The sequence below is a fragment of the Sciurus vulgaris genome, assembly GCF_902686455.1.
Source record: "Sciurus vulgaris genome assembly, chromosome: 5".
In the NCBI taxonomy this organism is placed as follows: domain Eukaryota; kingdom Metazoa; phylum Chordata; class Mammalia; order Rodentia; family Sciuridae; genus Sciurus; species Sciurus vulgaris.
The window spans coordinates 156864739-156877338 of NC_136465.1; the positions used below are offsets into that span (position 1 = coordinate 156864739).

Genomic DNA, 12600 nt, shown 5'->3' on the forward strand with positions numbered 1-12600 from the left:
ATTTTAATTTAAGTAGCAAAACCATAAGTAGCAGAAGTATAATGAATATTAGTTTGCTTTACTAAAAATTTACCATTTTCTCACAAATCAAAAAGGGAAATTGGAATTTCTTAATCAAGTTGGGACAAGGTTATAGAGATATAATACTTAAATTATTATTTGCTATAATTTGTTTTTGAAAGCTAGATTTTTTCCTAACATATAGCTAAGATTTTATCTTACCAGTAGAAAATGATTGGTTCCTTTTTGTTGTTAGTGGTAATTGTATTGTTTTACAAAAAATTTCTGAAGTTTGAGCTAAGATTATACTATTTACATGTAGTGTTCTTAGAGAGTTAGGATTGTTTCTGAATTTAGATTTTCTTCATGCCTGTCATAAGCCACAGGATCACATTTCCTACCCTTTCTTCTCCTTAAAGACAATAGTTAAGCACCTCATGTTCAGTTTGAGTAACAATGCCTTTTTCTTTACAGATGGCTAGACTGATGGAATGTGAGAGGGTATTAGTGGCATTGGAACTTAGCATCTTTTTGAATGATTCCAGTTATGCCCTTCAAGCTGTGACTCAGTGTTATGGCCTTCTTGCTCCTATAATATATCACAATATTGTTTTGGTACCTGTTGTACAGGTAAGGGTATCCCAATCCTGTTTATGGGTAATTTTATAAAGGCAGTTCATTTTGGAAAAGAAAAGAAGTGTATCTATCTCCTATACATATAGGTCAAGAAAAAGTACTATGAAATTTCAGCGCTTAACTGAAAAACATTTTAATAAATTAACCCTGGGTCAACATAAATAAGGACATAAAATGTTTTTCTCTGAAAACATTCAACTTTGCTGCTATTTACAGTTAAATATTGGCAATAAACTTTTCTTGGTTTTTAAAGTGATTTCAATTTTCATGTTCTTGTAATTTTAGAAACAATAGTATATATTCAAAGCATATATTCAAAGTATATATTAAAGCCATTATCAAGTGGAAAATATTGTGAACAACCTAAGAAAACATATGTGGTAATGGAGGAGTTGGGATTTATGGATAAAGGATTGATGAGATCTGGCAAAGGGAATTATGTTAGCTGAATGAGCTTCTTAGCAAATTACCATCAACCTAGTGATTTAAAAGGACATCTATGTACTATCTCATTGTTTCTGTGGGCTGGGAGATTGGATACAGTTTAGCTGGATTTTATGTTTCTGATCTACCTCAGTGTAAAATTAAAGTGTTGACCCAGGCCTGTAATTTTATCTAAAGATGGAGGTCCTTTTGTGAGTTTACTAGTTAAGTTGGCATTCTTATCCAATGAAAAGAGAATGGACATTTTAATAAATGGCAATGAAACATCTGAATATTTATCTGAATAAAAATGGAGTTTGATAGCTGGGTCAAATGGTGGCAGAACCCCAACTATCCCACTCCTTGGTCTACACCCAAAGGACTTAAAATCAGCATAGTACAGTGATGCAGTCACATCAATGTTCATAGCTGCTCAATTCACAATAGCTAGATTGTGGAACCAACCTAGATGCCCTTCAATTGGTGAATGGATAAAGAAACTGTGGCATATATACACAATGGAATATTACTCAGCCATAAAGAAGAATAAAATTATGGCATTTGCAGGAAAAATGGATGGAATTGGAGAATATCATGCTAAGTGAGATAAACCAATCCCCAAAACCAAAGGCTGAATGATCTCTCTGATAAGTGGATGATGATACATAATTGGGGGTGGGAGGGAGGCAAGAATGGAGGAAGGATGGGTTGTATAGAGGAAAAAGAGGGATGGGAGGGGTGGGGGGAAGGAAAAATAACAGAATGAGACAAACATCATTATCTTATGTATATGTATGAAAACACAAATGGTGCGACTCTACTTCATGTACAACCAGAGAAAAAACAGTTGTACCCCATTTGTGTATAATGAATCGAAATAAATAAATTATAAAAAAATGGAGTTTGATCACTATTAGTGCCATTTTAAGAAAAGTCCAGATGTATTAAAGACTTATACGTAAAATAAAGCAAAAATATTATGGGGAAAAAATCCTAAGAAATTACGAGCAGCCTAGGGGTTGGGAGTCAGGGGGGCCTTTCTAAGACTGAACTTCTAGAGAAAACAAGAAACATATATGTGATAAGAGGGACCACTAAAATATTGTAGAAAACAATATGGATTTGGAAAACATATCTCTGAAGCTGATTAAGGGTAACTGATAATAACCTAATTAAAAATTGGGCATATGATATGAATAGGCAGTTCATAGGAGATCAAGTCCAAGTGGCTGAGAAACATGAAAAGAAGCTCAAACTGTGAATATTCATTGGAGTGCATATTAAATTAACAATATAATAAGATCTGTAACTCCTGGTGAAAACATATGATAGAGGCATTCTTCTTCATTGATGGGGGAAATGTGAATTATTATAAGCTTTTGGATTTTGATAAAGCAACTTAATTTTAATTAAATCAATTTTAAACAAAATTAAAAACAAATATACCTTACAGTAATTCTTCTACTAGTAATTTATCTCATAGAATAAAATTTTAATAAAATTAAAAATATATTTATCTGATGAAGCAATCCTACCATGTTAGTTTCCCCCCAGAATAAAATCCCTAGTTGGCAAAATACCGTGCCTTGTTCCATCCCAATTTTTAATTAGGTTATTATCAGTTACCCTTAATCAGCTTCAGAGATGTTTTCCAAATCCATATTGTTTTCTACATGTTCTGGATCAACATGTTCTACCTCCTGGGCACACAGTGCACACAGTGGTCGTTGGTTAGAGTATGCACTGTGTCCTGGAAGGTGGTGCTTTATCCTCAGTGGGTATCATCTCAAAGCTGGCATTTCAGTTGCTACTTAGAGTTGGCACCTGAGCAAGCATAAGGGTGTTTGCTGTGGTGTTGTTCTTGGTCATGGCAAGAAAGCAAGGGACAAAAACAAGTAACAAGTGCCAAATCTTAAACATCACCCATAAAAGTGTGCAGTGTGAGAGCCTGGAAAGGGCTGAATAAATGAAGCGATGCAGCATTAGTAGCAATGCCTTAGTATTGTCCCTGCAGACTTGATGTTCACACGACAGGGTTGGAGGAGACATGCAGAGCTCAGAGAAGTGTGTGTAAATCCCATTTTGTAAAATAACAACAACCTTCCTTCTGTGTATGTTTATGTGTAAGTGTATATGTGTATATGATTATATGGGCCATATGTATATGATTATTATATATAATGATTATATAAGCTGCCGGGAAAACCACTTGGGTGTTAGCATGATTTGGGGATATGGAGTGGTATGGTGGCAGAGGGTGATGGAGGGGAGGAATTAAAAAAGTTAAAAATACTTGCCATTGTACTGTTACAGTTAGAATGGTAGCTGAAAGCAATTAATATGCCTCAAAAGAACTGGTACCCTTGTATTAATTTGTCCTGTGGAATAATCTGAATGATGAATAGAGGGCTGCTATCTCAGCTCTACTTTTCTGATGCTAATATTGTTCAGAAGTATGTAGCACTATGGACAGCTAAACTTAATCATCTAGCTCTTGATCAAATTCAAGATTGTATAATTTGAAACAAGGAGAATAGGAAGTAAACACCAATATCAATTGATTTTGGGGGACATGTATGGTTTTAATTTTCAAGAAAACTGTATTTCAAGCTCCTGGAATTACTGTATAATATTTGATATGCCACATAATCCTCTGTGTGGTTTTTCAAGGTCCTTCTAAGCCTGGATGTGATTGTTAGTTTCTTATATACATGTGGCACTGGGCCTTTATCTTCTACAATGCTTGTCAAAATATGCTTTGTTTTATAGTTACTTGTATGCCTATTCTATACTCCCCACTAGCTTTCAAGTTATTTTAGATAATTGATTCATCTGAAAATCGAATAGTCAATTTTATCTATTCATATTCTTTTATATATAATAAATAATAAATAATTATTTGTAACAAAATTTTATGGCTTAGGACTCACGATTTGAATACAACATTGTGTAATGGGTAAGGATGATATTTTAACACAAAAATCATTGTGTTTCTATTTTTTAGATCTTGATAAAGTGCTTAGTGGTTTTGCAAGGGGTCCCAAATGTTGTCCACTCGAAGAAAAATATTTCGAGTTTTGAAAGTATACAGCACATGATAGCCTGTTGTTCCTTCTATGTAACAAAGGTATTTATCTCATTCTTTGTCCAGTGTTACAGAATTTAGGAGCAGTAATGATTTATAAAGTCAAACTACTTTTAATCACAATAATTAAAACACTTAAAAATAGCATCACCAAAGCATTTTTAGATCGAAAGCAAATTTCTGAACATTGCAGAAGGGTTGTCTGTTTTGAAGTTTTTGGCAAAATTGTGGCACTTCACAAACAAAAGCTTGATGTTACTGAAATAACTTTTGTATATTTTGTGGGCATCATATGTAGTCACACAGGACATGTTTCAGAACCCTAAAACAATACATACTTTATTATACTGCAGTCAGGCTGCACATCATCTTGTCAGCCTGTGATCTCAGAGGAACCTGCAGGCAGACCTATGGCATCTTAGCCCAGGAGTTGGGCTAGGGCACTGGGGCTCAGAACTTATTCCGAGATTTAGTAGCATGGTTTTGATTAATGAGGGGTCAGTCAGTCAATGAGGGGTATGATAATGTCATGAAGGAGACCTGAAGGAAAGGCAGACTAGGTGGAGTCTAAGGATGATTATGAGACTGATGTGCAGAACCCTGACCTGAAAGGAGGGCAGACTGTAGAGGTGAATTCAGACTATCAAGCAAGAGGGAGCTATCTGTCTGGAGATCTTAGCAGGAGAGAAGACACAGCAAAAGTGCGGTTGAAATATAAACTCATATTTCATCTTTATTTCATTCCTTCATTTCACAAATATATGACGTATGCCCAAAGAATTAGAGGAGAGCCTCATAATAGCTGAAGAAGAATAAATCATGGATGATACCAGAGTTTTAGCTTATATGATGAATGGTTGGTGGTGAACAGGAAGACTTAGTGAAAGATCACTAAGGGCTGGGACACCTAGGAAATGAGACTTAGACATGCTTTAAGCAAGAGTTACAAACTCAAATGCCTATTGAGACCATACTGGTATAAAACAAATTGTGATTTTGCTGGATATAAGGCTAGATTTGTTGGGTCCTAAGACAGACTTACCTGTAGGCATTGAAATTTATTAAAACAAAATCAAAAAACAACAAACCAAAGCTGTCTCCCAGAGCTTATAGTTTAGTGGGGGAGGCAGAAAACACGTACACATATAAAATATAATTCCTTGAAACTTTAAAACAGAAAAGCAGTTAAGGGAGAGAGGTTTATGGGGCTGGGCTACTTTAGATATGATTATTCTATGTAAGAGAAAGGGTAGAACTAAAACAGATGGCAGAGGAACAGCTTTGTCGATAGAGGGCAGGAAGAATTATGTGAGCAAATGGACATGGAGACTCAAGGTCAATTTAGCCTATAAATGAATAGTAGTTTAAATGGGGTAGACCAGTGGTAGAGCAATGGATTTCCAGCCTATTGACCTGAGAGCTTTTGAAAGAAGTCTGTACATTCATAGGAGTGCCTAGCACTGTTTGTATGCAGAATCAATATATTCTCACATATACATTTTGCTTTTTTTGCAAATAAGTGTGAAAACTGTTGAAATAGTTAACTATTTTTATTGTAGCTTCCAGTTAATGAGAAGAGTTATTAGAGAAACGTTACTGTAGCTTAAAAGCTTAGGGAAAGTTGTTTATTTATTTTAATATAAAGAAATGCAGGAATTCTGAGTAGATGGCAGCTTAAGCACAGATCCCTGACTTCTTTTGAATTTCTTTTTCAGGATATTAGAGCAGCCTTAGCAGGCCCTTTGGCGAAGTCTAAGGGGTGTCTTAGTTCTGGGGGAAGGGCATTTTATAGGACCTCATTTGCCTTGGAAATAAGAAAGAGATCAGAGGCAGGAAAGTAGACTTCTTTATCCTCATTGTTTGGCTCAAAGACCAGCATTGTGTGATTCCCTTAAAGTCTTACTGAGAATCCAGAGGATATCCTCAAAGAAGAGCCATCCACATCTGTCTGCTCATTTTATGTGGTTTTCATAGAACCCTTCTGATTTGTCCAGAGATTTGGAAGAACACTGCAGATGTGGGCTGATTTGGTCCAATGCTTTAAGTAGGACTTAAGTTTGCCTCTGTGGAGGTCTGCCACCAGACAGGCTTCTACCCTCTACCTCTGCAAAGAAGCCATTATTTGCTGACTGTTCATGGCCTGACTTCAAGAGCTGAAGATAATATTCCTTCCCTTGCCTACCAGTTTACTACTGTTGGAGAGATCTCCATGACCTGGTCTCTGCAGATGTTTAAGGGATGTAGCCATTAGCAGGGAGAGAAACATAAAGATTCGTTGAAGGAGACTCAGTACTCTGAAGGAGGAAGAGCAAGCCAAACTCCCAAATGATTGTATTATTTGCTCTTATCATGTTGGAAAAAGATTAGAGATGACTTGGGGATAAAAGAAAACTTTTAAGGAAAAGCAGTCAGATGGTCCAAAACCAACCAACCAACCAACCAACCAACCAACCAACCTATCAACCAACTAAACAACTCCCACTCCACAAAAAAAATGTAACTGAACAAATTTGATATATGATTGAAATATTAAACAGCTAAAGGTATGGCAATGATATTTCTTGAATCAACTCTGGAAGCTCAAGAAATACCTCACAATGTAAAGCAGAGTTACCTAAAGAGGGTAAATAAATTTAGAGGGTAGATTTAGAAGTCATAAATTGAAAATGTCAGGAATCTGGGAGTAGAAAAAGAAACAAATGGAGAGGTAATAGGCTTCCTGTATCCCAGGCAGAGAGAAGTTGTTTAAATTACTGAATTCAGAGATAAAGGACAAATCTTAATGTTTTGAGACCCAAAGAACAGGTTATTTGCAATGGAAAGAAAATCAATTGGCTTCAAACTTTTTATCAGCAACTCTTGAAGTTAAAACACCAAAACAACATTGGTAGAGTCCTAAGGCCCACTAAGGCCCCAAAATTAATAACCAGGAAAGATATCATTCATTTGTCAGGGCAAAAGTAAACATGTTCAGAAGTGCAAGCATTTGAAGTCTTCTGCCCTGGTACTTATCTGAGGTACTAGGGGAAATACTCTATCAAATGACAGTTGAATCAGAACAGAAATCCCAAGATAGGGAAAGACAAAAAGGACAGGAATAATGAGAGTAATGAATCTTGCAATATATGTATTATTAAAATTAAATAGGTAATAATGACATGACTAGGACTTTGTAATATAAATGCTAAGTAGGGATTCTTCAAAGAGTAGAGTCATCCTTGAAAGGAAAACTTATTTGTAAACTAGAACTAAAACTTGCATCCTGTTTAGGATGGGAGCATATGTCAGCAGGTGGATTTGTGGATCACAGTTGTGTGAACTTATTTTTACATAAAATACATATAACATAAAACTTATTTTCTTTGACAAAATATATATGTGTGTGTATACATGCATGCACACGCACACTTAAAGATTACGCAGGAACATGTCACCTTGAGCAGAACTTTAAAGCCCTGTAGGATTTCTTAATTGACAGAGAGAAAAAATGAACAGGGAGGAAGCAGAGAAAGGAAACAAGAACAGGAAAAAATGGGAGAGGAAAACTGGTTATTCAGTAAAAGTAAGAAAAGGGAAAAAGAGATAGTATTTAAGATGGAATCAATAAAAGTAAGCATATTATTCAGTTCAGTAAGTGTGAGGGGTCTTAGAAGACAGTGATTGCCAGTTGGACTAAAAATTCAGGCTCTAATGTTTGTCACTTGAAGGAACATGCATAAAACAAAGTGACAAAGGTTGATTAATAAACAAAGAAACTGAGCAAATGCAAACAAAAATAAAGGAGGAAAATGGCAATTTTCATATTAGAAAAGGTAGAGTTTAGGTGCCAAAACATATACCAGGACAAAGAAAGGCACTGGCTTGTGTCTCTCAAATCTGTCATGTACCCTTCCCTGCTCCTGGATGGCATCTTGTCTTTTACCAGTCTGAGGACTGTCTCACTGTCAAGTACAAAAGATCAAGTCTGGTCATAAGTTTGATTCCTAGCATTGAAAGGAAAAAAAAAAAAAAAAAAAAAGAAAAGAAAAATAAAATGACATCTGAATTAAAACAAATTCAAAATTTTTATAACAGCAAATTAAAGGAGCAGAACAATAAGATTATATGAAAAATGCCACAAAGGCATTTGACAATACTTAGCAACCTTTTCTAATAAAATTTCTAATAAGTTAGGAATGGAAGGAAGCTGTTGAATAATGATAAAGACATTTACCCAAATTTTATAGCAAATATCATACTAAATGGCAAATTTCTGAAGTCATTTCCCTAAAAATCAGGCACAGAAAAGAGATGCTGACTTTTAACAGTGAGATTCAGTATTTTCAGAGGTTCTTTCTTATGCAATAGATGAAAATATGATATCAGGAAGCAAAGCATAATTTATTTATAATTATGAAGGTCTTAAAAATCCAGGAGAAGCCAGCAAAAATGATTAGAACTATAAAGAGAATATGTTAAGTGATATATGTAAAACATTTATAAATTGATAGTTTTTTCCCTACTAGTAGTAGAAATGGAGAGGGTACAATATACCACTTATAATACATGATATTAGAAATTTAACAAAGTGTCAAAGAACCTAAAGAAAAGAACTGCGACATCTTATCAAAGGATATAAAATAAGATCTGAACATATGGCAGGCCACACCAAGTTCCTGAAGAGGAAGATTTACTGTCATAGAAATGTAAATCCTTCCTAAAGTAACATTTAAATTTAATGCAGCTCTAATCAAAATCCCAATAGGGTTTCCCTGGAACTGATTAGAATAATTTAAATGTTCTCAATAGATATTAAAATTTACCATAAGGCCACTTTAATAAAAAATATGGTGTTATCAGAATAGTGGGCAAATAGTTCAGTAGATGAGATTAGAGGGTACAGGAATAGCCCCAAGTCTACAGAAGAAATTAATATATGACAAAGTTAGCAATTTGATTCATTGAGGAAATAATAGTTTATTATAATAATTCATTTAATGGAAGGTATTGATGTATTTCTCTGAAAGTAAACAAAGCCAGAGCTCTGCCTCAGAACAAATAAAGTTCATTTGCACTCAAGAACATTTGTATGACCTTGGAATCAGGGAATAACTTCCTCAGCAAGGCACAAAATACACAGAAAAATACAGATAACTAATTACCGGATAGTTAAAACATTTTTATGGCAAGACACAGTGAGTGGAGCTTAAATTATGTGACAAATATAGGATTATATTTATATGTGTGTGTGTGTGTGTGTGTGTGTGTGTGTGTGTGTGTGTGTAGGTATATAGATATATAGAAAAATAAGTGACAGATACAGGATTATTAACATTGATTGCCTCAGGTGGTAATCAATGAAAAAATACAAAATAATATTACAATTTCTGAAAAGGAGAATCTGATTTATCTTTAGTCATATGATTAAATATTTGAGTTGCCTTACCAGGTACAGCAGATGAAGGGCCATTTTCTGAGGACAGGGGGGAGCCATTGAAGGGATTCAAACCTAGAAATGATGTAATGAGATTTGCATTTTAGAAAAAAAGGAATTGTAGTTGAACAATAGATACCAATTAGAGGGGATAAGACCAGTCATGGGATAAATTGGAAGATGAGAAATGAAAAATTAAACTAGTGTGGAAAAGTGGGAGGTAGAGAAAATGGAAAGGATTCAAGAGTTACTTAAGAAATAGGATTGAGAAGCTAGACACCTACCAGACATAGGGTATAAAGGAGGGAGAGGGAAAGGTCAACAATAATATCCAACTGCCTCCCTAAGCACCTACTTTTATTGTTGATCCTGAATGAGGAGTACTTTTGTGTGGTAAAGGGGGAGAAGATAATGATTTTTGGACAGACTGAATTTTTGAGGTCTACAGGATACCTAAAGAGATGTCCATGACATAATTGGCCCAGTGGGCCTGGAATGCTGGAGAGGACAAATGTGTATAAAGACAAGGGGTCATTAGCATATGGACTGCAATACAAATAGATGAAGTTACCTGGAGACAGTGTGTGGAATGTGAAGGGAAGAGAGTTTTTTAAGAACCTCAAGGGTGCATGTAATCCAAGGGGCCAATCCTGCTTCCAAACACTAGGCAGAGTGAAGACCTGGAGAGTTCGATTAGGCCCAACCTGTTCTGCCATTCCTATCCCCTTCCCAGCTTTGGCAATCTTCCTGCTCTGTCAGTTCTGTCATTGTCTGAAAGCACCCCTGAAAGCACCCCTCTCCTTTTCCATTGCCACAGTCACACATGCACATCAATTAGTGTTGTGCTGGGCCCAGAGCACTCCTTCCGGGGTTACTTTTCTTTAGAACATGCTCATCTGCTTGACCTTCCCTGCCAGACTCTTCCATAAAGGAAATGGGGGTGGGGTGGGATGTCTCATTCAAATAAAGGAAGGTCAGGTTGCACTCTCCTTCCGGGACACTGGACATGGCTAATCACCATACATTTATATAACTAACAGGGGCTACTGCATGTTTCTTGAAGAAAAGAGAAATTATTCCAAGGCGGCTTACCACTTGCCTATAGCACTTTTTCTGCTAAAAACCAACTAACCAACCAACTAGCCAGCCAACCAAAAGGCCAATTCTGCTTATCTGAGTACTCCAGAACATTTGAATGCTACTGGAGAGGAACAGGGAAAGGAAGCATTCACTTGTTGACAGTGAGGATGTGGAGACTAATTGTGAGTTCTAGAGATTTGAGGAGAAATGAAGGGATTGAACACCCCCTGCAGAGGGTGCCAACTTAGTGTAAATAGGATTCCAGCCAGTGTTTGGGGTGAAGGTTGAAATCTTTGAGTTCACATGCTGCCTCTCTCAGCCTTGGACAGATTTTAGCACAGAGGGGTGTTGGGAATGACCCTGTGCACATCCTACTTGCCATCCAGGCCCCCACCTGCTTCTTCCCTCACTTAAGGCTGAAATTCAAGTGATGTTATTAGGAAAGACCCTAAATGTGTTTTCAACATTAAAAAAAGAATTTATTAATGTCAGGGTATTGTTACTCAAACTGGTTTTGTCCTAAGGTGATATGTTGCATGTTGCCATTCTAAAGAAGCTCCTTTTCGCCTGGCTTGCAGTCCCAGAGTCCTGGCTTGGCCCTGAGACCTAGACTTCAGGTGTTCATTAGCTATTAACAATAGTAGATTTTCTCTTAGAGCTTGTGAAGGGCAGTTAGTCAAACAGTTTTGTTTCTTTTCGTTCTGCTGTTTAAAAAAATCGGTTATATTTTCTGGTGGCTCAATCCTTTTTCTTTAAACAGCAGTGTTTTTTTTTTTTTTTCTTCTAAAAATCACTAGAATTCCAAATAAAGAGCCATTTCTGAGATTCATCACTTAAATGTTTCATCGTTTTTGCATTGTCTTGAAGTTCCAGTTTTAAACATGTGGTATACTTTTTACTTCTGTCCATCATTTGGTATGCTGAATGGAATCATTCCTTTATAGTTCTTATGATTAGTAAAAGATTCCTTTTCATTTACTATTTTCTAGTAACATGAAAACAAGGGTTAAAAAGTTCTACAGTTTCTCTCTAGGTTCAGGATAAATATATCAGAAATTAAAATTAAGTAGAGTGGAGAACAAACTTCACTAGCTCTTTTTCTAGTAACAAAACTTATCTCCTCATACATGCTTTATAATGAGATTGAACCAATGTATCAAGCATTCAAGGCCCTGCAGGATCTAACTCCATCTAGCTTTTAAAAAATTATTTCACCTTTTTCCTTTTCACACTGTGTTCCACAGTCAGCATTAGTTTTGCACATTGTCCTGGTTCTGTAGAGATATTTCCACTTCTTAACAATAGGTAGGTCCTATCAGGTCTAGATGACCCCTCACTATTTTTTGACAGCTTTAGGTATCCCTTTTCCTCATAGGAAGTAACAGTTGTTACTTAAGTACTAACTTACTCAACTCAAGGGAATGTATCTGCACATAACAAGTTCATGCAAACTTATTTATACTCTCAGTTACCCTATGGGACTCATGATTCATGTGTTCCCTTCCTCTGACTCATGACCATAGCAGGATGTATACAAACCAGATTACTGGCCAGGGAAGCTTTCTTGGAATTGACACTAGAGCCAAGCTTTAATGAAAGGTGAGGGAAGGCATGAAGTCCTGAAATGTGGTGTCAGACATATACTTGGTTCAACATTTAGTAAGATTAAAACAAAAGGAGATAATAGAGGGAGAGAGCAGAGAAGGTCAGAGAATAACCACTGGAGCTAGGGAATGTGAATGAGGATGACAGCATAGGCTTTCCTCTGGTCACAGTGTATCCTTCCCCTAGTATCCTTGGAGGATCTGCCCAAACCAGCTTCTCTCTAGCCCAGTCCTCTACCAGATGTCTTAGAAATCATTGATTGACATAAATGCTCCTAAGATACCATGAGGTCAGTCATCTTGCTATTTCTAATAGAGAGCAATTCAAAATAAGAGGTGATGGTCATAGGTCTCCAAAA

At 36.2% G+C, this 12600-nt stretch overlaps 1 protein-coding gene across 1 annotated transcript in view; it reads left to right on the forward strand.

The window, feature by feature from the left end:
• The window catches only part of CFAP54 (cilia and flagella associated protein 54), a gene marked incomplete at its 5' end in the record, with an annotated part of 326512 nt that overhangs the window by 108359 nt on the left and 205553 nt on the right, over window positions 1–12600 (forward strand). Inside the window, 2 exon segments of the mRNA XM_079142877.1 lie at window positions 475–630; window positions 4064–4186. Of these exon segments, the coding sequence (XP_078999003.1) occupies window positions 475–630; window positions 4064–4186 (279 nt within the window).